Source organism: Gymnoscopelus braueri, assembly GCF_963280865.1.
Source record: "Gymnoscopelus braueri genome assembly, chromosome: 22".
NCBI classification, from domain to species: Eukaryota; Metazoa; Chordata; class Actinopteri; order Myctophiformes; family Myctophidae; genus Gymnoscopelus; species Gymnoscopelus braueri.
The window spans coordinates 43,991,601-44,018,939 of record NC_137624.1 but is presented as its reverse complement, the minus strand read 5'-3'; the positions used below and the strand labels follow the sequence as shown (position 1 = coordinate 44,018,939).

General features: G+C 38.8%; 2 protein-coding genes across 2 annotated transcripts; both read left to right on the top strand.

Moving 5' to 3' along the window:
- Positions 1–3,964: 3,964 nt before the first annotated feature.
- Positions 3,965–19,626, top strand: LOC308079068 (organic cation/carnitine transporter 2-like; the record flags this gene model as incomplete). The annotated part of the gene is made up of 13 exons (XM_080420406.1): positions 3,965–4,171; positions 4,756–4,938; positions 5,361–5,464; positions 7,261–7,415; positions 8,761–8,783; positions 8,870–8,932; positions 9,686–9,721; positions 11,148–11,306; positions 12,087–12,193; positions 14,475–14,689; positions 14,812–14,994; positions 15,931–16,055; positions 19,618–19,626. The coding sequence occupies 13 exons, from the start codon at positions 3,965–3,967 to the stop codon at positions 19,624–19,626; spliced, it is 1,569 nt and encodes a 522-aa protein (XP_080276532.1).
- Positions 19,627–23,940: 4,314 nt separating this feature from the next.
- On the top strand, positions 23,941–26,712 carry LOC308078102 (stonustoxin subunit beta-like). Its single transcript, XM_080419178.1, has 2 exons — positions 23,941–24,554; positions 26,582–26,712. Exon 1 carries the CDS (start codon positions 24,035–24,037, stop codon positions 24,506–24,508), a length of 474 nt encoding a protein of 157 aa, XP_080275304.1. The 5' UTR covers positions 23,941–24,034; the 3' UTR covers positions 24,509–24,554; positions 26,582–26,712.
- The last annotated feature ends 627 nt before the right edge of the window (positions 26,713–27,339 follow it).

Sequence of the window (27,339 nt, the reverse complement as noted above, 5' to 3'; positions counted from 1 at the left end):
GGGAACGGCGCTGTCTCCTCATCAGATACACTGTGGTGTTTGAGAGGAACAGACGGTCGTGTGAATTCATTCATTCACCCTTTGCCCCTGTTTACAGGTAAAACTGTCGCTCAAACTTTGACGCTCAAAGTTTGACGCTCAAAGTTTGAACAAATATATTCGGGAAAGGTGCATTATGATGTGAACTGTGATATCGTTTTGTATATTTACTTTAAGAGTTTAATTCAGACCAAATAATAATAACTAGTGGATTGTACATGGGCAACTGGCGGCCCGGGGGGGCCACATGCGGCCCCCACCTTCACTTAAGGTTAATATCGGAATGCTGATATATTATTGATTTCAGCTGTTACAATTCCAAACATGCAAACATGTCCCGCTTTAATATTAGTAGCTTAATGACTAGTATTACAATTCTGTTGTCTTTTTTATGTCCAATGTATTTGTATTTAAGTTCATAAAGTTAACATACGCATAACTAACAGCATTTGAAATTATATAAAACATTGCATTTTCAGGATTCTAATAAAAAAAATTGCAGCTTAGCAATGTGTTTTGAGCTGGTAGATCAGCTATTTTTGCTACTTTTGTGTGATATAGAATGGCGAAGTACAGCATTCAATTACGGGAAAAAGTTAAAATATGGAGATGTGGAGTTTCTGCTCGACAGAGTGTGGAACGTATGGTGGCCCCTCTCCATCATCAAAGTCGCATCGCCCCCTTTAGAGCCACATGGTAAACGCCATTGTCCCCACCATCGCTGGGGTTTGCGTCGCTGCACGTTGTGTATTCAGGGTGACCCAGATGTCCCCCCGTTGCGCGTGGGACAGTCTCACATTTACATGACTTTTCAGGCGTCCCACAAATTGAGACGCTGTCACACAGCGCCGCTCAAGCGGCATGTGAATAGATTACAGGGTAGGCAGTGGTGGAAAAAGTACTCAAATTCTTTACTTAAGTAAAAGTATCAATACTGCAATATAAAAATACTCTGTTACAAGTAAAAGTCCAGAATAAAAAAATTACTTGAGTAAAAGTACAAAAGTATTGGCATCAAAATGTACTTAAAGTACCAAAAGTAAAAGTACTAAATATTTGAAAATAGCAGATCTACAAGCTCACAACGCGTCGCGATGCGACGCGTTGTGAGCTTGTAGATCGGCGATTTTCAAATAGCCTATGTATTAAATAGGGCTGAAGTGGTTAATGCATGTTTCATTATATCATAGTTTATATCTGCAAAGTAACTAGTAACTAAAGTTTTCAAGTAAATGTAGTGGAGTAAAAGTACAATATTTGCCTCTGAGATGTAGTGGAGTAGAAGTAAAAATATTGGAAATTGGAAATACTCAAGTAAAGTACAAATACCTCAAAATTGTACTTAAGTACAGTACTTAAGTAAATGTACTTAGTTACTTTCCACCACTGAGGGTAGGCTACGCTGTTATTGAACAATGCGGTCACGGACATTTATTTTGTTGAGAGACGATGTTCAAAGGAACCGCTGCAGCATCGTTGATCTAAGCAAAAGCTAAATAGGAGTAGTCTACTACTGCAGCATCAACTTAGAACACACAGTTATTTACAAGCTTGTTTTAAAAGCAATGGTTCAAAATGAAACAATGTAATTGTTGCAGTTTTAACCTATGCTCCTAATAGTTGGCTTTCCACTTGTAAATCTCTCTCATTGTCTCTTTTCCTGACAGATATGTTTTTAAGCCTGCTAAAATAACATGAGAAATATCCCGTAGGCTACAGCAGGTTAATAACAAAATCATAGGCAGTTATTAGGTCTATGGTTGAATATGACATCAAGGCATTTAATAGCAAATTAAGTAATACGTTGCTATTAACCGTCCCCATCACTAAACTGCATACACTCTCATGTGTTGACAGTGAAGGTCACTGATACCTATAGTGGACAGTGGACACTAAGTCCATCAGCAACGCAGTTTCGAGCACCAGACGCCTCAAGACATAATGACTGTCAAGGAGGCCTTCGTGGTTTGCTCCAGTTTTTGAGTGGTGCTAGCCACTCCAAGGAGTGACTTTGTCTGTGTGTGTGTGTGTGTGTCTGTCTGTGTGTCTGTGTCTGTGTGTCCGTATGAGCACGGCCAATCTGTATGTTTGAGCACAGCCTCAACAGCTGCGGCTGATTGCAACACAAAGATGCAACCAGTTACACTAATTATACACACACACACACACACACACACACACACACACACACACACACACACACACACACACACACACACACACACACACACACACACACACACACACACACTTTTGAGTAAAAATACTTAACATGAGTAAAAATACTTAAAATGAGTAAAAATACTTAAATATTAGTAAAGATACTTTAAAGTTCCTAAATTGAGTAAAAATACTTAAAATGAGTAAAAATACTTAAAATGAGTAAAAATACTTAAAAGATGTTAAAATGAGTAAAAACACGTAAAAATCAGTAAAAACATTTTAAAGTACTTAAAATGAGTAAAAATACTTTGCAGTCATCAAAGTCTGTAAAAAGTAACTAACGAAATGAACTCATGAAAGGCACCACTCTCTTGGGTGTGATTTTTTCAGGCCAAGGACCCCTTAGCTGTCAGAGAGATGAAGCAGGGACCCCCCCCCCACTATTGTATAATGTATTGCAGATTAAACTTGTTCATAAATATGATATAGATAGCTTCATAGACTTATATGACAGCACTATCATCAGTGATGTGTAAATTCTTGATGTTTGTTATTCTACTAATATGTTGATTTTCAGAAATGTACCCTCAACCCCTGTACTACCAAATCTCTTGGTGTACAGGGGGAGCTTGTAGATCTGCTATTTTTGGCAAATGTTCCCCGCAGAATAAGGATGCTAGGGTTAAAGTGGTTAATGTAAAATAAAATAAATTCTATCACACAAACATTTGGTGGCCCTCCACCTAGGGGTCCCGGACCACCTAGGGCCCCCGGACCCCCTGTTGAAGACCCATATTCTATAACATGGTGTACTGGGATCAGTGTGGGTTGGTTCATATTATAACCAGGTGTTTAGTGTTGGGTTGTACTGGGATCAATGTGGTCAAATCTAAATGCCAAGTTTGCATGGAATGGAGTAGACTAAAAGATGTATCATTGACTAAAATTAAACTAAAATATAAACCGTTTTTGTTGACTGTAACTAAACTAAATACTTAACGTTTTGTTGGACTAAGATAAAGACTAAAATTCTCGACTTTTAGTCCACTAAAACATGACTAAATAAAAACAGGATGAGGTTGACTAAATATGATTAAAACTAACAAGGGTGAACTGGACTTAAATGTAATAATAATTTAAATTTAACCGTGGTACAAAGCTTAACACAATGTTGAATACATGTGACTAACAATAGCACAATGTAGTTGTGTTTTCCATCATCACACCAACTAAAAAACAAAAAAAATACGAATTAATTAATTAATTATTTAAAAAATGCGCATGACTCTCCCCGGGCCTAACTTTTATCCTGCAGGAAATCCTGCACAGGCAGTACAGGCACTATTGCTAAATGCCAGCGTTACAACTGGATTTTCAGCAGGTATAGCTGTCTTTATCTCTGCCACTAGTAATAGACAGCAGATCATGGATCAAAGTCTATCTACAGAAGTGCTGTAAATAGAGGAGTAATACATTAAACCTGGAAGGCGTTACGTATCGTTGTCGGCAGCAGCAATAAATTCCTGGAGAGATTCCTGGGCCTGGGACTATGAGGGGTTATGAGGAGGTCTTCGAGGGAGAATTGTATAAGAAAGGAGAATTGTATAAGAAAGGAGAATTGTATAAGAATTGTATTTCGTGGGGCCATTGTTGACCATTGGACTGACACATCACATGACTAGATGAGGTATTTAGTGTCAGCAAGAACAGGAGATTCTTGAATCTTTATTCTCTTCATTCTCAGACACCTGGGTCTTTGGCCATGAAGGACTACGAGGAGACCACAGCCTTCCTTGGACAGTGGGGACGCTTCCAGCAGATCGTGTTCTTCCTGCTCTGTTCCAGCACCATTCCCAATGGCTTCAGTTCCTTCTCTGTCATCTTCCTGGCTGACACCCCCCGCCACCACTGCCTGGTTCCAGATGTCAACCTAACTGCAGAGTGGCGCAAGGCCATCATCCCAGTAGAAGTGAGCTCCTGACGCCAGTGTTTTGTTCTTTATGACAGTGGTTCTCAAACTTTTTCATGTCAAGGACCCCCAACATGATATGTACTGTATTTGGCTACGGACCCCCATCTCAAAATATTTTGTTCCAGGGACCCCCAGAAGCAAAGATTTGAGTACAAATGTTCGCTTTAAAAATATATATATTCATAGATTTGCACAAATTTTCATGATTAAAAAAAAATGCAGATCTACAAGCTCATAGCACTGCTACTGAGTGCTATGAGCTTGTACATCTGCTATTTTTGAATAGCCAAAGTCTAAAATATGGATAAAGTGCTTTATTAACAAATTTTGCTGGGGACCACCTGGTACACCCCCAAGGACCCCTGGGGGTCCCCGGACCCCACTTTGAGAACCAATGCTTTACGACATGTTTCCATATGTTAATATACATCAGTATCGGCTATCTGTTATCGGTCACATTGTTATTTATAAACATGGGTATCGGTAGGGCCCAGGATTTCCATATGGGTTCATCCCTAGTCACCATACATACCATACATACGGCTTATTGCACTGTAATAGAGGTCATTATATTTGACAAGGTGGTGAACGGACAGGAGGAGCAGAGCCGATGCCACCGGTACAGACTGGACGAGGTCAGGAACCTGTCTGCTCTGGGCTACATCCCCGGTCGGGACGTGAACCTCACTGAACTGAGACAGGAGAGCTGTGTGGACGGATGGAGCTACAGCCAAGACATCTACCAGTCCACCATCGTCACGGAGGTCAGTGCGTGCGTGCGTCAGTGGTGGAAAAAGTACATCTTTTACTTAAGTAAAAGTGTCAATACTGCAATATAGAAATACTCTGTTACAAGTAAAAGTCCAAAAAGGTCAAATGTATTGGTATCAAAATACACTTAAAGTACAAAAGTAGAAAGTACTCATTATGCAGAATGTCCCATTTTACAAGTTTTCAAAAGTATAAAATGCATACAAATCTTTTGAAAATAGCAGATCTACAAGCTCACAATGCGTCGCATTTTGAGCTTGTAGATCGGCTATTTTCAAATGACCGAAATGTATATAGGGCTGAAGTGGTTAATGTATGTTTTGTAATAATAATCAAAATCTAAAGTAACTAGTAACTAAGGTTTGGTGCACCCGGAAGTGTCAATCTTTCTTTACTGTAAATTCTCAACCTGCAGTTTGACCTGGTATGCAGCAACCAGTGGAAACAACCGTTCACCTCCTCAGTGTACTTCCTGGGAGTTCTGTGTGGATGCTTCTTCTCTGGACAGATCTCAGACAGGTATTTGAAACCCATGGCATTATTATTTAATAATGACCCATGACGCTCCGTCTCTTCAGGTTTGTGGGGAAATGGCCTGAAATTAATGAGTACTTCACAGCCTTCCTAGAGTTGCAGTGGAGTCAAAAGTAAAATATTTCTCTTTGAAATGTAGTGGAGTGAAAGTAATCGAAAAATACTCATAGATACAGATACTCATAAAATATACTTAAGTGCAGTACTCAAGTAAATGTATACCGTTACTGTCCTCCACTGCCCATGTGTGACACAAGGATTTATGGTCATGGTCACGTGACTGCACCCTTTGACCTTCAGGATAGTCTGTTAACCTGTGTTATCGTTGGTCTATCTGGTTTATAATCCACCAATAATAACTAACAGTTTCACCCTTTGTCCAGATGTGTATGGCTGGCCTGTTAAAAAGAAGATAACTTATTTTATCTGTGAACGTGTATGTTGGGTGAAAGTACCACTTCTAGATAATGTTCTAGTAGAATGACAACTTTTTTTTATTGTTATAACTGCTCAAAGGCCTCTTTTGATTAAATGATCCAGATGTATGTTGGTTGTTGTCAGTGGTGGAAAAAGTAATCAAATGTTTTACTTGAGTAAAAGTGTCAATACTGCAATGCAGAAGTACTCTGTTACAATGAAAAGTCCAGAATTCAAAATTGACTTGAGTAAAAATACAAAAGTATTGGCATCAAAATGTACTTAAAGTACCAAAAGTAAAAGTACTAAAATGTTTGAAAATAGCAAATCTACATGCTCACAACACGTCATGATGCGACACGTTTCAAATAGCCTAGGTATAAAATAGGGCTAAAGTGGTTAATGCATGTTTTAATAGTTTAATAGTAAAAGACAAGACAATATTTGCCTCTGAGATCTAGTGGAGTAGAAGTAAAAGTATAGACATTTGGAAATACTCCAGTAAAGTAAAAGTACCTCAAAATTGTACTTAAGTACAGTACTTGAGTAAATGCACTTAGTTACTTTACACTGGTTATTGTGCACATAACGTAACAACATTTAGTATGTGGTTTGCTTGTCCACAGATTCTAATGTTTACCTCACCTGCCTTCTTACTATGTAGCACTTCATTGTTTTTCTTTGTACTCTATTTGTGTGATCATTGACCCTGTCATTTGTTGACTAGGGTTCCAGCCATTTACTCTGATCTTGCACTTTGTAAGTTATCCGCCTAGATATGCGCCTCTGCAAAATGTCTAACATGCAGAGGTGGAAAGTAGCTAAGTATATTTACTCAAGTATTGTACTTAAGTACACTTTTGAGGTATTTTTACTTTACTGGAGTATTTCCAATATTCAATACTTTTACTTCTACTCCACTATATCTCAGAGGCAAATATAGTACTTTTACTCCACGACAATTATTTGAAAACTTTAGTTACTAGTTACTTTGCAGATATACATTATTATGCAAAACATACATTAACCACTTTAGCCCTGTTTTATACCTAGGCTATTTGAAAATAGCCGATCTACAAGCTCACAACGCGTCGCATCGTGAGCTTGTAGATCTGCTATTTTCAAACATTTTAGTACTTTTACTTTTGGTACTTTAAGTATATTTTGATGCCAATACTTTTGTACTTTTACACAATTAACATTTTGAACACAGGCCTTTTACTTGAGTATTTTTAATATTGTGGTATTGCTACTAAAGTAAAACATTTGAGTACTTTTTCCACCACTGCTAACATGTAAATTGTAAATAGCAATGGAAAGAGAAACAAAACACATGTTGGCTAATTTTGTCTCTCTTTTTTTAGGGTTGGAAGAAAGCCTGTTATGTTTGCAACCATGGCAGTCCAGATGCTTTTTACCTTTGTCCAAATCTTCTCTCCCTCGTGGACGGTGTTCTCTATCCTCTTCTTCATCGTTGCTTTGGGACAGAACTCCAACCATATTGCTGCTTTTGTCTTAGGTATGCAACAACTACTCACGTGTTGAGAATGGATAATTTAAGCCTGATTAATACTTTGTTGTGCGACGGAGTCATGGCTGAAAATAACTGATCAACAAGCTCACAACACTTGTTGTGGTAGCTTGTAGATCTGCTATTTTCGGCCTGCAACTCCAGCATTAGGAATGAAACGATACATTAGACATACTGTGCATATCGATATTATTGCAAAATACAGTGTTTAGGTCAGGAGTGTGCAACTTCGATGATGGAGAGGGCCACTATATTTCCACACTCACTCCAGAGGGCCACATTGCATATACTGTCGGGCAGACACCTCTTATCTCCGTATTTTGACTTTTTTCATAAATGAATGCTGTACTTCGCCATTCTATGTCACATAAAAGCAGTGGTGGAAAAAGTACTCAAATTCTTTACTTAAGTAAAAGTACCAATACTGCAATATAAAAATACTCTGTTACAAGTAAAAGTCCAGAATAAAAAATGTACTTGATTAAAAGTACAAAAGTATTGGCATAAAAATGTACTTAAAGTACCAAAAGTAAAAGTACTAAATATTTGAAAATAGCCGATCTACAAGCTCACAACGCGTCGCGATGCGACGCGTTGTGAGCTTGTAGATCTGCTATTTTCAAATAGCCTATGTATAAAATAGGGCTAAAGTGGTTAATGTATGTTTCATAATATCATAGTTTATATCTGAAAAGTAACTAGTAACTAAAGTTTTCAAATAATTGTAGTGGAGTAAAAGTACAATATTTGCCTCTGAGATGTAGTGGAGTAGAAGTAAAAATATTGGAAATTGAAAATACTCAAGTAAAGTACAAATACCTCAAAATTGTACTTAAGTACAGTACTTAAGTAAATGTACTTAGTTACTTTCCACCACTGCATAAAAGTAGCACAAATAGCCGATCTACAAGCTCAAAACGTGTTCCAATATATTTGTATTTAAGTTCATAAAGTTAACTAAATGCATTTGGAATTAAATGAAAATGTTACTTTTCAGGATTCCAATTCAAAAATAGCAAAAGAAAATTTAGGATTCCAATAAAAAAAATAGCTAAAATAGCAGATCTACAAGTTGAAAACGCGTCGCACTGCAACGCGTTTTGAGCTTGTTGATCGGCTATTTTTGTGTGACATAGAATGGCGAAGTACGGCATTAATTTACGAAAAAAGGGTGGCCCAACGTGGCGAGTGAGTGTGGAAATATAGTGGCTCTCTCCATCTTCAAAGTTGCATCACCCCTGGTCTAGGTTTATGGCAATCTGTGGAACGGAGGAGCTCTAGCCGTTAAACGTGTTTTATTTTGGTGCATTTCTCTCCCTCTGCTTCCCTCCAGGTGCTGAGATCTTGTCAGGAAAAGTACGGAACCTGTTTATGACTCTGGGAATTAATCTGTTCTTTACCTCTGGCTACATGATGCTGCCTCTCTTTGCTTATTTCATAAGGGACTGGAGGCATCTTCTGCTGGCTTTATCTCTGCCTGGCCTGGTCTATATGCCCCTCTGGTGGTGAGTTGCAGTCATTGTAGAAGAACCATCACTACTGAGGTTTTTTTACCTCATACTATTGGGGACTTAATGTTATCACTATTACCTGTGACAGCTCACTGTAGTATAGATGCTAATAGTTTCTTTCATTCTTTTATGAATTCAAATTCCAAAGGGTTTTTCTTATTTATTTATTTTATAACTTTTTCTTTCATTTTACAGGAGAAAAAGAACAGGTACTGAATCCTTAAAGGGATATTTCACTTTCAAACATGTTTGGGGTAATTCTTACCTCTACTCAGGCTTTTGTGAGCACCCCAGAAGTTGCTTGATTCAGTATTTAGATATTTGATATTCATTTTATCTGACACGCCCCCTTCCTATACAAACCCATTGTAACTCCATTTTAACCATGATGGATTCATTGAAAACACCAGTCCTTGGTTCTGGTGACTGATTGTCCTTCTAATGTGTGAGGGGCTGTGTTTTTTCAACGACTTACTCTTCATTTATTTCATTTTATTTTATTTTATTTATTTGCTCATTTTCCAAAACAATTATTACAGAAAAAAATAAAACAAAACAAAAATACGGCCCCCTCACGCGTTAGAAATACAATATCAGTCACGTTTAACTGGTATTCTTCTTTGAAGCACTACTTTGAAACTGCTTAAACGCGGTCACATTTATAGGTTTCCGGTTTCCCTTCTATCCTTCCTATCAAAAACTCTTGAACGTGCTGTCTTCAATCAACTGTCCTCGTACCTCCACCAGAACGACCTCCTGGACTCCCACCAGGCTCGGTTCAAAGTTGGTCACTCGACGAGACTGCCCTCCATATCGCTAGAGCGAACTCTCTCTCCTCTGTTCTGATACTCCTGGACCTGTCTGCAGCGTTCGACACGGTGAACTATCAGATCCTCCTCTCCACCCTTGAGGGGATGGGTGTCTCAGGCTCTGCACTCTCCTTGTTTGCAACTTTGCATCCTACCTGACGGGTCGCTCCTACCAGGTGACTTTGAGAGGGTCTGTGTCAGAACCACACAGACTCACTACTGGGGTCCCGCAAGGCTCGGTTCTGGGTCCTCTTCTTTTTTCTCTCTACACTACATCTCTTGCCGCTGTTATCCACTCCCACGACTTTTCCTACCACTGCTATGCCGATGACACCCAGCTGATCCTGTCATTCCCCCCCTCTGACACACAAGTGGAGGCACGCATTGCTGCTTGTGTGGCTGACATCTCGGAGTGGATGTCAGCTCCAGTTGAGCTCCAGTTGAGCTCCAGGTTGAAGCTCAACCTGGACCAGACTACTGCAACTCCCTCCTTGCTGGTGCCCCGGCGTCTGCTATCAGACCTCTGGAGCTTGTTCAGAAAGCTGCGGATCGTCTGGTGTTCAACCAGCCCAAGTTCTCCCACACAACTCCCGTTCTTCATTCTCTACACTGGCTCCCCGTAGCGGCTCGCATCCAGTTTAAAACCCTGGTGCTAGCCTCCGGGCTATGGTCCACGCTTACACCCCTGCCCGACCACTTCGGTCTGCCGCCTCGGGGCGACTGGTTTCCCTGTCACTCAGTGGTCCTTCTGGCCGATCTACGCGGTCACAGCTTTTTTCTGTTCTGGCCCCACAGTGGTGGAATGAACTCCCCACTGATGTCATGACAGCAGAGTCACGGCCCATCTTTCACCGCAGGCTGAAAACCCATCTCTTCAGGAAAAACTACCCTGACCCTTCCACTTAGCCTTGCCTACTTGTTGTCAATTATTTGTACGAGCTCTTGTTTTATTGGATCTTATTTATTGTTATATACTTATTGGTTTTAGCTCTTGTTCATTTGATTTTCCTATTTCTCTCATCTGTTTAAGAAAGTTGGTAGCTGATATAGTGCACTTTTACCTTAGCACTAGGTATACTCTTAGTTGCTTGTTTTAGAAGAGAATGCACTTAAAACTTCCGGTGATTAGTAGTTTTCTTGCCTACCTATGTTGAATTGCATATCGCTTTGGATAAAAGCGTCTGCTAAATGACCGTAACGTGATGTAATGTAATGTAATGTAAGGTTATTTTAGTTTTTTGGAGACTTCTTTTTCTCTTAAAATTATTACATTTTAAAAGGATGATATTTTCTGTTCGCTGTAATCACCTGTATGGGACCATGAATTGCTTTTGAGGTAAAGACCTTCCGACAGTTTGAGCGTACTGTGTACCTCTCTCTACTGTGTTCCATAACCAAAGCGTGGACCTTCTCTCTCCTACCTGCGAGGCAGGATCATCCCAGAGTCTCCTCGGTGGCTGATCTCCCAGGGAAGGATAGAAGAGGCTGAGGCCGTACTGAGAGAAGCTGCTAAGAAGAACAACGTAGAGGCTCCGAAGGTCATCCTTGAAGGTTATGATGTAAGTTGACTTCAAGTCATACTGTTTAACCTTTTCAATTACATTTATTTCTAATATAGATCATTCTTCACTTGCATATTTTTCATACATGTGTTGTGTGACCACTTCCCTAAACACTATAAAATACTATTTGTAATCCCAATGTTCTGGCCCCAAAACTGGGAATCACATTTATAACAGATGCTGTAATGACCACGTAGCTACCACAGATGTCACTAAAAACACTTCAAAAAGCATTGTGCACAGACGTTATATACACAGTATAAAGGGCCCTGCTACATCTAACATTATGTTCACAAATAGACAGTACATGTACTTAAGTACAATTTTGAGGTATTTTTTACTTTAGTGGATTATATCTAATTTTCAATACTTTTACTTTTACTCCACTACATCTCAGAGGAAAATATTGTACTTTTACTCCACTACGATCATTTGAAAACTTTAGTTACTTTTTAGATCTAAATTTGTATTACTCGCCTCTGCTCCGCCCCTGCCCCCACCCCCCCCCCCCCCCCCCCAAAGGAATGGATAGGGGGGGAGGGGCGGAGTGGAGAGGGGGCGGGATTAATGGACTGTGACATCAAAGTCCAGGGGCCAATTACAGATTACTTTTCAGCCTAATTATTCAGAAAACCCCAGACCACAGAAAATCCACTGAATGTTAAAAAAATCTGTTTTTTTGGGTCTAATTCAGGTCATAAAACCCCCCCCAAAAAAAATTAATGTCATAGAACCTTTAAGTCAAACATTTGAGTACTTTTTCCACCACTGCTGCAGAGTGACATGGCAAAGGACAGATGTGACCCAGAGGAGCGTCACAGCGTTCTAGACCTGCTAAGGTTCACCAAAATCAGAACCGCAACACTCATACTCTTCCTAGTGTGGTGAGTATCCACAGGTTGTTTTGCACTCACCTTATCACACATACTGTAGAAGGGTATGTCTATAAGTAAAGTATGTGCTTCTTTTGCATGTCAGAAGACACATAGACGTAGTATATGCGGTGGTGTAAAGTAACTAAGTACATTTACTCAAGTACAGTACTTAAGTACAATGTTGAGGTACTTTTACTTTACTGGAGTATTTCCAATGTTTAGTACTTATACTTCTACTCCACTACATCTCAGAGGCATATTGTACTTTTTACTCCACTACAATTATTTGAAAACTTTAGTTACTAGTTACTTTTTATTATTATTATTATTATTATTATTATTATTATTATTTCTATTAGTATTAGTATTAGTATTAGTATTAGTATTAGTATTAGTATTATTACCCTTATTATTAAAAAGAACATACCCAACAGCCCTATATCAATTTCGGCCATTTGAAAATAGCCGATCTACAAGCTCACAATGCGTTGTGATGGAATGTATTGTGAGCTATTTTATTTTCTAAACATTTTGATACATTTTGAAAACTTGAAATGGGACATTCTGCATAATGAGTACTTTCTACTTTTGGTAATTTAAGTCCATTTTGATACCAATACTTTTGTACTTGTACTCAAGTAAATTTTTAATTCCGGACTTTTACTTTTAGTGTAATAAAGTTGTTCCTTTTATAAAATCTATATGCTCATCCAAATAAAAGCCCAGATATTTAGAGAACTTTGTATAATTCAGCTTTGATCCCAACATTGGAATTGAAAATCACTAGTGCGCATGGCAGGGTTTTTAAAATGCATGATTTCAGTTTTCTTTTCATTTATATAGTCTATTTTTTTTTACACCAGTTACTTGCACATGTCAGCATTCTTTGTAAGTCAGATTCTTACTCTTGCTATTAAGATAATGTCATCCGCATACAATAAAATGCTGATACATTCACTTCCACACTTGACTCCGTAATTTAGCGGTTTGATTTGATTCGCTAAATCATTAATATATACAGCCAACAAGGTAAGGGACAAAGCGTCCCCCTGTTTCACTCCTGATGGTGTGGGAAACTTGGTACACGCATCATTTACCTTTACACAAGCTTGTGGTGCACTATAACGTGAGCTAATTGCCTGATAAAACATTCCATTTACACCCGTTTTAATCAATATGTAGGCAAGAAGGTTTATATTGACAAAATCAAATCAAAAAAAGAAAAAATGTTTTTTGGAAGTCAATAAAGTATGTTGATTTGTTTACCTTCAATCTATTTCTTACAACATACTGTGTAAATGTGGTCAATACAGGCCCTGGCTTTACAAAAGCCATTCTGCTCCTCTAGCAGAAGCTGTTCTTTCTCCAGACATTCTATCAATCTCTCATTAAGTAAAGGTGAACAGTACAGTTTATAAACTGTGCTCATCAAACTAATTGCCCTATAGTTAAGGGGAACTCTAGGGTAATTCTTCTGTGATTTTGGAATGGGGCTTATGATGGACTTAAACCATATTGATGGTATTCTACTACATTCAAAACAATTGTAAAAGTAACAAATTAAACAAAATGTGGGTAAGCTTAGGTGATTGTAGAATTTCATTTGGTAGGTCTTCTATACCTGTAGCTTTTCCTATTTTAGCTTTATCAATAACCTTTAGCACTTCCCCAATAGAAATCTCCCTATTAAGATCCTCATTACTTTCAAATGTTACTTCTTGCATTTATTTTTCCCAGTAGTTTTTAAAGTATGTGTCACCTCTCAGAGTGGGTAATTTACACACACGGTGGTGTGTGTGTGTATACAGACACTCTTGTGACCGACGGCAGCAAAGGGAAAAGAGAAGGTGCCTTTTGTCTGTGTGAATATGCGAGCGCATGTCAGTGGGGATGAATGTTTGACCTCCGAAAATGTATCAGTAATTGTACTTTTTTTTCAAGTTAGAAGACTGCAAATTCACAGAATAGCACATTAAAAATAAAAGCTGAAGGGGTTGGCAAAGAGTGTCATTATTGGGAATCTGTGGAAATTCAGTAATACATATATATATATATATATATATATATATATATATATATATATATATATATATATATATATATATATATATATATATATATATATATATATATATATATATAAGAATGTATTGATTAATTAATATGTATGCATGCATATATCTATCTATCAATCTGCCCATCCATCTAGCCATCATCCATCCATCTGTCAATCATTGATCAGTACTTACTGCTGGGACAAAGACTGTTGTTGTGTGTGTGTCCCTCCCAGGTTCTCTATAAACACTGGCTACTTTGCTCTGTCCCTGAACACATCCCGTCTTCACGGCGACCGCTTTCTCAACTGTTTCATCTCGGCAGCCGTGGGGGTGCCGGCGTCCTTCTCCAGCTGGCTGGCGCTGCAGTATCTTCCCAGGCGGGTGTCTGTGGTCCTCTGTATGGCTCTGGGAGGAGGAATGCTGTTCTGCATTCAGCTGGTGCCACAAGGTGACTGTAGGGACTTTGTCATAGGAAACTAATGAATGTTGGAAGTTACAAGACAACTCCTTCTCAGTCTAAAGATGAAACTAAATTCTACTTTATTCACTTCTATTCTTCTGTTTGCTTAGGTCTACCTGACCTGTCCATAGCATTGGAGATGCTGGGTAAATGGTGCATTTCCACCAGTTTCCAAACAATTTTTGCCTACACCGGAGAGCTGTACCCAACAGTCATCAGGAACACAGCTGTTGGCACCTGTTCCATGTTTTCCAAAGTGGGCGGTATCGTGGCTCCTTATGTCATGCAACTGAGTACGTTTCTGTCCATATAGATATGCAATGTCAACTTCTACTCTGTCAAAGAGTAATAACTATTACTATTAGTAGTAATATCTACTATATTGCATCTGAACAGATACTTCCGAAGTGAGTTACTGGCACAGAAAAGTGTACCAATTTGACACAGTACTTGGCAAATGGTCTCGCATTTCTATAGCCTTTATCCAAATAGCTTTACAAAGTGCGTTACATTCACCCATTCACACACCGATGGTGCAGACAACCATCAAAGGACACAGGTCTACGGTTGGGATTTTTAAGATCTACATAGATTCTTGAATAATTTGACTTATACTTGATGGCAGCGAAGCTTATCCCATCGTTCCTGACCCATCAAATCTACTGCTGCTGCTACTGCTACTATGGGGAAAGCTGTCCTCCGTCCCAGTCTCCAGCTGTGTAGATTTTGCTCTATCTTGTGGGGGGTTCTGCTCTAGCTTGGTGGGGGGGGGGGGGGGGGGGTTCGAAAATGCATTGATATAAATGTGTGGGAACCCTGTGTAGTGCTGCCTCAGGGAGCATCCCCAAGAGTAGAAGCATACCACCAAGTCAAACTATAATTGCTATCTCCATATGCAATAATTAGTTAAAGGGATACTTCACTTTCACATAAAATAAACATTAAAAAAATATATTTAAAACAAATGAAAGAAGTTATGGCAAAATAAAGGCCCCCTCACACATTAGTAGGACACTCTAATGCGTGAGGGGGCCATGAATTTTCCATTACTTTTTTCATTTATTTTTAATATATTTTTTAAATGTTTCCCTGACCCGAAAGTGAAGTATCCCTTTAATTAATTAGGCGTTTCCTGACAGAAGTGTGGTACTTCAACACTTGTGAACTCCCATGCACATGCTGCATACTAAACTATTAAGTCATTAAAATGTGCTCTTCTCCATGTGCAGGTATATACTACAAGTTTCTACCATATATATTGCTGGGTTCTCTGGCTCTTCTGTCTGCCCTGGCCACTCTCTTCCTTCCAGAGACCTTTGGTCGACCTTTGCCTGAAACTTTCCAGCAGATGCCTGTGAGAGAAAGGTATGCTCCTGGGAGAATTACCAGTGGTGATCTTGGAGATAAAGATAGGACATTTGTCCTACTTTTTTGGGCATGTTTTTAGGCCGGAAAATATTTTTTTCCTAAATGTTAAAAAAAAATAGCAAGACTAGCCAATCTACAAGCTTGTACATCTGCAAGTTATGCAAATTCTCCTACGACGAAGTATATAGGGCTTTGGTGGGCTTTGGTTTTCTGCATTTATACACAACACTAATCCTATGCCTTTTCTTTGCCAGGATAAAGTGTGCATGTTTCATCATTACAGAGGATGAGACCCCATCTGTGCCCCATCTACAACAAAAGTCTACAAAATGTTAATGTTTGTACATTTCTGTATATTTTCAAACATACATTTGTGACTGCCCGTATTTGAAGGGCAGTCATCTCGCAAGGTCTCATTTTCCACCAGAGCAGAAAAGAGCAGGAGAAAAAACTTTTTTTTTAATCTAAAATGTTCTAAACACACTATAGCAATCTGGTAATATCAGGCTACATATCACTTAAATGTCAGAGCTTAACTCGGCATGTAAATATGACATAAATGAATTAATGTGAAGAGGAATCAAAAATAATAGTGCAGTCTGCCTGGAGTTAGCCAAATATGGCTAATAGTTAGCTTAATTTTCATTACTTACATGGGTATCGTTAGGATTTGTACGAGTCCGGTTCCGGTTCTGGTTCTGCCAATCGGATCCGGTTCCTATCGGTTCCATATTTCGGTTCCAAAATGATAAAAAAATAAGAGGTCAAATGTTTATTTAATAGAGATGCACCGAATGGAAAAATCTTGTCCGAAACCGAATACCGAATACAGGAAACACTTGGCCGAAAACCGAATAGCCTGAAATTATTAATAAAAAAAATATATATATTCATTTTTTTTAAAGTTTTTTTGTACCATTTATGTCATGGCTGTGCCTCTGTTGTAGAGCTACATTATTAACCAGAATACTCATTCTATATTTATCAAAAGTGTATATGAACATGAGATACTGGGCATAGTAAAAACATTTAAAAATAAAAAGTCTACTGACAGTGCCAATATTGATATGACACTAATTAAAGACATAATAGATACTATAGTCACACCACTCACACATATTTGCAATCAATCATTCGCAACAGGTATTTTTCCCAAAGCCATGAAAACAGCAAAAGTCATTCCCATCCACAAAAGTGGCGACAAACACCAATTCACCAATTACAGACCTATTTCGCTGCTATCACAATTCTCAAAAATATTGGAAAAATTATTTGTCACAAGGTTAGACGGCTTTATAGAAAAACATCAGCTACTGAGTAACCACATGTATGGTTTTAGATCTAACAGGTCCACCTCGATGGCAGTAACGGAGCTAGTGGAAGCAATTTCAACCAATACAAACAACAGGGAAGTACACTGTTGGGGTCTTCATAGATTTAAAAAAAGCATTTGACACTATAGATTACAACATACTACTAAAGAAAATGGAGAGGTATGGTATCAGAGGAGTCGCCCATGCATGGCTAAAAAGCTACCTAAATGACAGACAACAATTTGTTCACATGAACAATGTTGACTCAGAATTGCTAAAAACTACACATGGAGTGCCGCAGGGTTCAGTATTGGGCCCTAAACTATTCATCATGTACATCAATGATATATGCAAAGCATTGCCACTGCTCAAGTGCGTCCTATTTGCTGATGACACCAGTCTGCATAGCTCTGGGAAAGATCTCGGGCAGCTCTTGCAGACAGTGGAAAAGGAACTAGAGATCCTTAAGAAGTGGTTTGATGTCAACAAATTATCTTTGAACTTAACCAAAGCCAAGTATATCATCTTCTCCAACAGAAAAATTAACACACAAGTCAAATTATCAATCAATAACGTTGAAATTGAAAGGGTATATGAGCATACATTTTTGGGAATCACAATAGATAATCGACTCAGTTGGAAACAGCATATAAACAACACTAAAACAAAAATATCAAAATCAATTGCAATATTATATAAAATGAAACACTTAGTAAACAATAATTCACTTTACATACTGTATTGCTCCCTCATACTTCCATACCTAACCTACTGTGTGGAGGTATGGGGGAACACATACAAAACAATCACCAAACCAATCTACATGCTACAAAAGAAAGTAATAAGAATTGTAACTCAAAGTGACTACCTTGCACCCACCAACCCACTCTTCATCAGTACAAAAACTCTCAAACTCGAAGATCTAGTGGATCTAAATACAGCTGTAATCATGCACAAGGCACATAATAAAATACTTCCACCCTGCATGCAGGAGCTGTTCGAGGCTAGAGAGTCCCAGTATTCACTCAGGGGGGCGTGTATATTTAAAACAAGAAGTGCAAGGACCAACACAAAAGGCAGGTGTATATCGGTAAAGGGGGTTACTTTATGGAATAACTTAGATAAAGAACTAAAAATGTCCAAAACAGTCACCACATTTAAAAGGATGTTCAAAAACAAGGTATTAAACAAGTATAAAACAGTACTATGATAAAGCATTCCAACTAACATTCAACAATAATAAAAAAATAATAATAAATAAATAAATCAATCAATGTACAGCAGACAAAGCTGACTTGTAAAATCATGCTTCTCTTTGGACATACTGTAGTGACGTGCCTGTGTAAGTGAGTATAAAGTATGTGTATAAGTGTGCAAGCATGAAATGGGTGTATGTGCTGTGGTGAGTATGTATGTGTATGTAAATCTGTGTGTGGAGACAGAACCTTACTCTGTGACCAATTAGCCACAGAGTAGGGTATGGTGAAGAATCGGTGTATAAAAACCCATATTCTGTGGTCAAAAAACCACACGGTATGGTGAACCATAGAATCAAATTGTACTAGGTGAAACCAGACTTTTTTGTTTTTGTCTTTTTTCTGTCTTGGTGCCTGGATAGCTCTTCTGAATTATGCTTTCTTCCGCTATAACAATGTTTGAAACTGATATTTATTTTGTTGTGAAACTTTTTGAACATTTTGAACTTCTGTTGCTCTGTTAACAGTGTATGTAAAAGCTTTGTCTTTTTACTTAGATTTGCTCTAGTTTTGTTAAAAACAATGTTTGCGTAGATTCTTCTTTTCTATTCTATCAATTTATCTGATGAAATTAGTTTAGTTAAACCAATGTGTTACATTTTCTTTTATTTTCTAACCAAAGAAGTTTCAAAAAGGGTAGGCAAAATAAGCCACGGCTTCAGCCTACACCTTTTCGGTACCACTTGTATAAGTGGACTCTAATGTATGTTTGTATTTTGTTGTTTGTGTTTTAAATGGACCGAAATAAAGATTTACTACTACTACTACATGATTATGGCAAAACGTATCATAACTATAATGGTTCCATATTGAGATCAGTTATTCGCGGTGCGAGGAGGAATGTGGCTGGGCTGAGTGCGCTGGAGAGAAGCAGCAGCTCTACCCCTCCATACAGAGAGACGCAACTGATGTATACTTCTCCATACAACGGTGTTTTACCGGATTTGTGATTTTTTATCAGATTGTGCTGTTTGTGTAGGACTTCTAAACGCCTTTGTTTGAACGGCTTTTAGCGCGTGTAGGAACCGATATGCAGAACCAAAATTATATATTTTTAATGGGTACCCGGTACCGACCATTTCTTTATCGGTTCCTACTTGGAACCGTATTTCGGTACCCAACCCTACTCACCCACTGTTTTTAGCCAAACGCGGAAATGTTCGCGCTCCATTAGTCGCGTTATTATTCCCGTAATGTTCGTATATTGTACATCCCAAAAAAAGCTATTATTAACCACGCTATGGTGCCGTAATGACTTAATGTTTTTACAACATAATATAGTGTATTTTTTCGCTGTGGGGATCGTTTACGCATTTTTCTTCTTCGGTGGTGTAAACAATGACGGTGTTGCCAGAATTCTGAGAGAGAAATAAGCAACCGCAGGTCAATGAAAACAAGCCCAAAGAATTAAGTGACTATTAGGCTACATGAGCACTTTAAACCTATATGCATCGGCTATTTGAAAATAGACGATTTGGAAATAGCCGATCTACAATCTCACAACAAAAAAAAGCAACTACCAATATTTACAAGCAACTTTACAGAACACAAGGTTGCTTATAATAAGCAGACATGGCAACACTAGTTGGTGTGTGTGTTGTGGAACGCAGCAGCGAAACACAAGCGTTTTTTTTGCATTTTTTCAGACAAACAAACACGTGCACTAGTGTGTGTGTGTCACCCGCATAGTCAAGCTATATACCATTTTAAGGTACGGGCCTTGTGATCAAAATGAGGCAAACCATTCCAAGATAGCATCGAATCTGAAGCCACAATCAACGTCCGACATACACAAACACAAAACATGTTTCGTAAAAATAGCAGATCTACAAGCACACGATGGGTCACACTTTTTTCACACTTTAGTCGACGCCTTGTGAGCTTGTAGGTCGGCTATTTTGGATTTCTGCACAGTGTAACATTACTGTCCTGTTTAAAAATGAATGCATAAACAAGGTTACTGTAGCAACATTAATGAAACCAAATGGACCCATTTGGGTAATTTTGGGTACAGTAAGCCAGTAGTGAAAAGGGCAAACGTGCATTTATGCATTAACAACTTGAGCCCTGTTTCAAACAGTGAAATTAGAAGACAAGTTGTGAGCTTCACTTTTATAAAATAGCAACATTTTTATTATTTCCTTTTTTAATATGAATAAGAACTTTAGTGTCAACTGTATTCGTGTAACTACTGGTTATGCAGGAATGCACAAGTACTAAGTAAATGTTTGAGATGATGTTTTAGCACTTTAGATTTTTTGCACAGTGCAATTTGCACAGTCAAGATTTTAGTCTGGTGGATCTGGTACATACTTGATGTTATTAACATGACTGCCCTGTTTAAAAATGAATGAATAAACACTAATAACCAAGGTTATTGTAGCAACATTTTTCATGTAAGGTATTATGCCAGTAGTAACTAAGTACTTGATTAGACCCCATGAGATTGTACAAATGGAACCAAATGGACCCATTTGCGTATTTTGTTTCATGTAAGGGGAAACGTGCATTTATGAATTAACAACCTGAACCTGGGCTAAATGTTATAGCAGCATTTTTATTTAGTTTTGCCATTTCTTTTAAAACTGTGAAGACCCCAACATTCAAAGACCCTGGGAGCTGAGAACAATGCACCCTGGGACAGCATCTGAGGTGTTTACAAGGCCCCCCTCAGACCCCCACCTTTCAGCAATGCATTCTGGGATAGGTGTTAAAATCCTCACAGATCACAGAAGTGAACCTTCGAGGGCAGTTTTCTCAGTTCACTGAATCTCTACAAGACATCATTCTATAAGCCATATCTCGAAAACTGGTGGGTCAAACTGCACAAGCAATATGTCAATTTGTAGCTATGATTCCCTGCTTTCATATGACATGAAAAACGATGAAAAAAATGACTTTTCCTTTATCGTGCTGGGTCACATTTATTTTACTAGTATTGGTTGAAATGTGTCAATTAATTAATTTAAAATAAACAACATTAAAAAAGTATTTTCCAAAAAACATACAGTAATATTATGAATCTGAGTCTAATATAAGACAGCTCCTAACTGAATGCACTGTATCGCAGAAGGAGTCTTGCTTTCACAATGTCTCCTGTAGTCTGAGGGAGTTTGTAACGTTTCCTTTTACAACACCTGAGGGAAACAAAAGACAGTGAGCCTCCATGTCTGGGTCAAATGTTTATACATCATTCTTCAACATGATCTTACTCCCTGAACCACATCAACCCTAGATTCCCTATTCTGGGGGGCGAACATTCGGTGAAAGCACATCTACAAGTTCAAGCATTGTGTTGCGTATAGTGTTATGAGCTTGTAGAACGGTTATTTTAGGTAAAGAGATCTGGTGTAGAGGGAAAAAAGGAGGGGGCCTGGTATAGACCCTGGGGGACTCGGGTCAACGAAATACATCAGGCTTAAAGGAAGAGTAACGCAATGATAATGATAATGAATTTTATTTGTATAGCACCTTTCCAAACAAAGTTCCAAAGTGCTGCACAGAGCAAGATTAAAAACAACAGACAGCAAAACAAAACAAAACATGAAATTAGAAAAATAACATTACAGTGTATAGCCATATAAAAAAATTAGGTAAAACACTTAGTGTAGAGGTAGGTTTTCAGAAGTGACTTAAACAGAGGCACGGATGGTGCTAACCTTAGCTGCACCGGCAGTGCGTTCCACAGCCTAGGTGCCCAGGCGGCGAAGGCCCGATCTTACCTAGTAACCCCGGGTTACTGTTGTGTGGTGTTAAGTTATAATATGTGGTTAAAGGTAGGGTAAGTGATTTACTTTGGTTAAAATAAAGTGTTAAATAGCTCTTTATTCTGATCGTACTCATTGCTATAGAGTGTGTTTTCTGTAAAAGGAGTCTCCATGTCTCTCCAGCTCTTTATTAAACAGAAAATGCATTTTCAGTGCCCTCTCCTGATTGGCTTAAATGTTGTCACCTACCTGACTGGTAATACTATATTCTGTACTATATTCTGTTTACTAAAGAGCTGTAGAGACCCCTGTGACCGAACAAACGCTCTGTAGCAATGATTACTATCACAATATAGTACTTTAACCTTTTTAACAAAAAAAGAAAATCACTTACCCTACCTTTAAATCATCCCCCCTTAAGTTAAAGCTATATATTGTGAATTTCTGATCTTATCATTGCTATAGTCATCTATACCCATATGAGTCATAGGGCTACTGGAAATGTTATCATAGCATGTTGTTCCCACCGGAGGGCGCAATACACTTTCTCTATATATTCAGAAACTGCATTCTGTTCTGTAATCTTCACTTCCAGGTCGTTTTGGTTGCTGAGCACAAGCTGTGAAGAACAACTACTGGTTTGAAAAACACAGAATTGTCATTTATTGTAGATTATTTGTAGATTATTTCCATAACACTTATGAGACATTCTCTTATTGGAGTCCTACTGTGATCCTGAAGCAAAGAGAATTCAGTCAGTTTAGTGTTGTTGTGAAACGGGACCGTACCTATGTTCCCCAGGTTCTATGTTCCCCGCTTTCCTAGGAGAGCGGGGAATATAGGACCTAACCTAAACCTAACCCTAACCATAACCTTAGTGGGGGAACATAGGTCCGGGGAACATAGGTATGACCCCTGTGAAACCACTTGACCCATAGCCTGTTGCTAATGCTAACCATGTCATAACATACTTTGTTTGCTTGTTTGAGTCCAGATGCTTGATAAAAACCAACCAGGGGTTGTGAGAATGTTGTGTTAATGTTTTAAAGGTACTTTAGTGCAACACTGTATCGTTGTAGTGCTGTTTATGAAGAAGATTAATGCTAACTAAGCTAGCTAGGTGCTAGCCTTGGTTAGTGAGGCAGCAGCATGGTGATTCTTTTAGGCTGAAATGAGACATATTAAAGACATACAGAGGAAGTTGAAAAATGTTATGTTATATATTTAAATTCTTTATTCGGAATAACCCCTTGAGATGAACCATCTCGTTTTCAAGGGGCTCCGCAGTTACAGACTAGACCCTAATAGAGAGAGAGAGAGAGAGAGAGAGAGAGAGAGAGACTGTGTGTGTGTGTGTGTGTGTGTGTGTGCGCGCGCGTGCATGAGAGAGAGACTGTGTGTGTGAGCGAGAGAGAGAGAGAGAGAGAGAGAGAGAGAGAGAGACACTGTGTGTGTGTGTGTGTGTGTGTGTGTGAGAGAGAGAGAGAGAGAGAGAGAGAGAGAGACTGTGTGTGTGTGTGTGTGTGTGTGAGAGAGAGACTGTATGCGTGCGTGCGTGTGTGTGCGTGTGTGTGTTACTCAGTGAATGATGTATTTAATGTTTATTGTGTTATTTTCTCATCAGATTTCTCTCATCTCACACTGAACACAAACACAGCATCCAGTGACCTCTCTCTGTCTGAGAACAACATGGTGGTGACAGAGGGGAGGACAGGTCCTCCTCCTCCTGATCATCCTGACAGGTTTGATGTATGGGGTCAGGTTCTGTGTACAGAGGGTCTGACTGGACCCTGTTACTGGGAGGTAGAGAGGAATGGAGAGGTTTCTATAGCAGTGACTTACGGAGGAATCAGTAGGAAAGGAGGTGGTGGTGACTGTCTGCTTGGATACAATGATAAGTCCTGGAGTCTGGACTGTGATGATAACAGTTACTGTGTCATACACAATAGTAAGCAGACTGCCCTCCCTGTCCGTCCTTCTGACTCCAAAAGAGTAGCAGTGTATCTGGACTGTCCTTTAGGGAATCTGTCCTTTTATGAGGTCTGCTCAGACTCACTGACTCACCTGTACACCTTCACCTTCCACAACACATTCTCTGAACCGCTCTATGCTGGGTTTGGGTTACTCTCCTCCTCCTCAGTACGTCTGTGTGAGCAGAGATAGAGTCTCTATGTGAGGAGGACATCAGGTCTCCATGGTTACTCCACATGTTTGAGTGAGTCCAGGTTGTCATGGTTACCATGGATACTTTGACACCATGCTAAGTCTGACGTCATAGAACTCCATATTTGGGCATGACTGACTCATGGTGACATCATAGTGATGTCATCATAGATAAAACGGTATAGAAGCAGCACACTGACATAAGAGAGGGTTTGTGTCGTTAAAAATGTTCACAATTATAACACGTTTCTTCATATTTATTTAGCCCTTTAAGGGAACGCGTCTGTGTCATCTTAGATTTCTTTGGCTATTCAAAAATAGCAGATCTACAAGCTCATAGCGCGGCACCGAGTGCCGCACTATGAGCTTGTAGATCTGCTATTTCTGAAAAATCGTGAAAATGTGTGCAAATCTTTGAATATATATATATATTTTTTTAAGCAATTTTTTTTTACTAAAATCTTTGCTTCTGGGGGTCCCTGGAACAACATATTTTGAGATGGGGGTCTGTGGCCAAATACATATAATTTTGGGGGTCCTTGACATGAAAAAGTTTGAGAACCACTGATATTATAGAAACATAAGTTTTTCAGAAAACTGTTTTAGAAGATATTTGTAGAATCCCCCCAGAAGCAAAGATTTGAGTTACAACTGTTTTTAAAATATATATATTCAAACATTTGCACACATGTTCACGATTTTTCAAAAACAGCAGATCTACAAGCTCGTAGCGCGGCACTCAGTGCCGCGCTATGAGCTTGTAGATCTGCTATTTTTGAATAGCCAAAGAAATCTAAAATGACACGGATGCGTTCCCGGTCTTAAAGGGTTAATCTCAATAGCCGATCTACAAGCTCACAACGCACCGCCATGCGACGCGTTGTGAGCTTGTAGATCTGCTATTTTGGAATAGTGAAGTATAAAATGGTCAAAGTGGTTGAAGTGATTTTTATGTTTTATATTTAATAATTTTGCTTAGGACCCCCGGGGGTCCCTGGACCTTACTTTGAGACCGTGTGTGTGTGTGTGTGTGTGTGTGTGTGTGTGTGTGTGTGTGTGTGTGTGTGTGTGTGTGTGTGTGTGTGTGTGTGTGTGTGTGTGTGTGTGTGTGTGTGTGTGTGTGTGTGTGTGTGTGTGTGTGTGTGTGTGTGTGTGTGTGTGTGTGCGCGCGCGTGCGTGTGTGTGTGTAAACTCTGCCAGTGGTTCTCAAAGTGGGGTCCAGGGACCCCCAGGGGTCCTTGAGGGGGTTCCAGGGGGTCCCCAGCTAAATGTTTTAATATAGCATCAAAATCAGTTTAAACACTTTAACCTCTATTTATACATCAGATATTTGAAAAAAGCTGATCTACAAGTTCACAACGCGCTGCCATGTTCCGCGTTGTGGTTGCTTACAGATCTTGTAGATCTCCTGTTGTCATAAAAAATCTTGGAAGAAATGTGAAAAACGTGGAATATTCTTTAAACAAAGTCTTGTATAGGGGTCCCTGGTATAAACTATGATCAGATGGGGGTCCTTGACAGGAAGAAGTTAACCCTATGAAATCAACATGTGTGTAAATGAGACCCCCTCAAAATCAGTCATCACCACAGCTTCAGAGATTAGATTAGATTAGATTAGATTAGATTAGTTTAGTTTAGTTTAGTTTAGTTTAGTTTAGATTAGATTAGATTAGATTAGATTAGATTAGATTAGATTAATTTAAATGAGACAGCGCTGCTCAAACCTCCACTCCACACATTTATAAATATGTATCATAAATACTGTCCATCAACACTGATGATGATGATGATGATGATGATGATGATGATGTAATCACAGTATCATACTTGTGTCTCTTATGTAAACACATCTACTCTATTATTTGACATGTGATTGTTTTATATTTGATATTTGACACAATAGACAGAGGAACAGTGTATATTTGATCATGTAATTATCACAGTATCGTTGTTTCTTGTATATAAACCTTTTTACTGAACCACTTAAACCCTGTTGACTTTACTGCCTGGGGTCATTGTGAGCTTGTAGATCTGCTATTTTCAGCTCATTGTGATCTATGATGACAACAGCAGAATAGTGACTCTAGGGTTGATATGTTTAACTCTTTCCTCTCCTACTGCTGTGAGCATGTTGTTGGTCGACTAGACTTCATGTCATTTACTCTCATGCAGGGGTGGAAAAAGTACTAAAGTATTTGTACTTAAGTAAAAGTACAAAAGTGTTGGCATTAAAATGTACTTAAAGTACTAATAGTACTAGTTATGCAGAATGTCCCGTCTAAAATGTGTAAAAGTCTTTTGAAAATAGCCAAAGTTTAAATAGAACTGTACAAAAGTATTGGTGTCAAAATGTACTTAAAGTATCAAAAGTAAAAGTACTGAAATGTTTGAAAATAGCAGATCTACAAGCTCACAGCGCGTCACTTTGTGCCGCGCTGTGAGCTTGTAGATCTGCTATTTTTTTGGGGGGTCCCTGGAACAATATATTTGGAGATGGGGGTCCCTGGAACAATATAGTTGGAGATGGGGGTCCCTGGAACAATATATTTGGAGATGGGGGTCGGCGGCCAAAATAGATATAATGTTGGGGGTCCTTGACATGAAAAGGTTTGAGGACCACTGATATAGAAACATAAACTATTAGGATGGACCTCAGGCCTTAATGGGTTAAACACTGAGTTATACACTTTATTTTTATCTGATCTGTAAGTGTTCAGATGGTCACTGTTAGACCATATCTGATCTGTAAGTGTTCAGATGGTCACTGTTAGACCATATCTGATCTGTAAGTGTTCAGATGGTCACTGTTAGACCATATCTGATCTGTAAGT

Bases quoted from the DNA above. Each gene is read 5' to 3' on its own strand.
- LOC308078102 (XM_080419178.1), top strand. From the start codon at position 24,035: ATGGTGGTGACAGAGGGGAGGACAGGTCCTCCTCCTCCTGATCATCCT.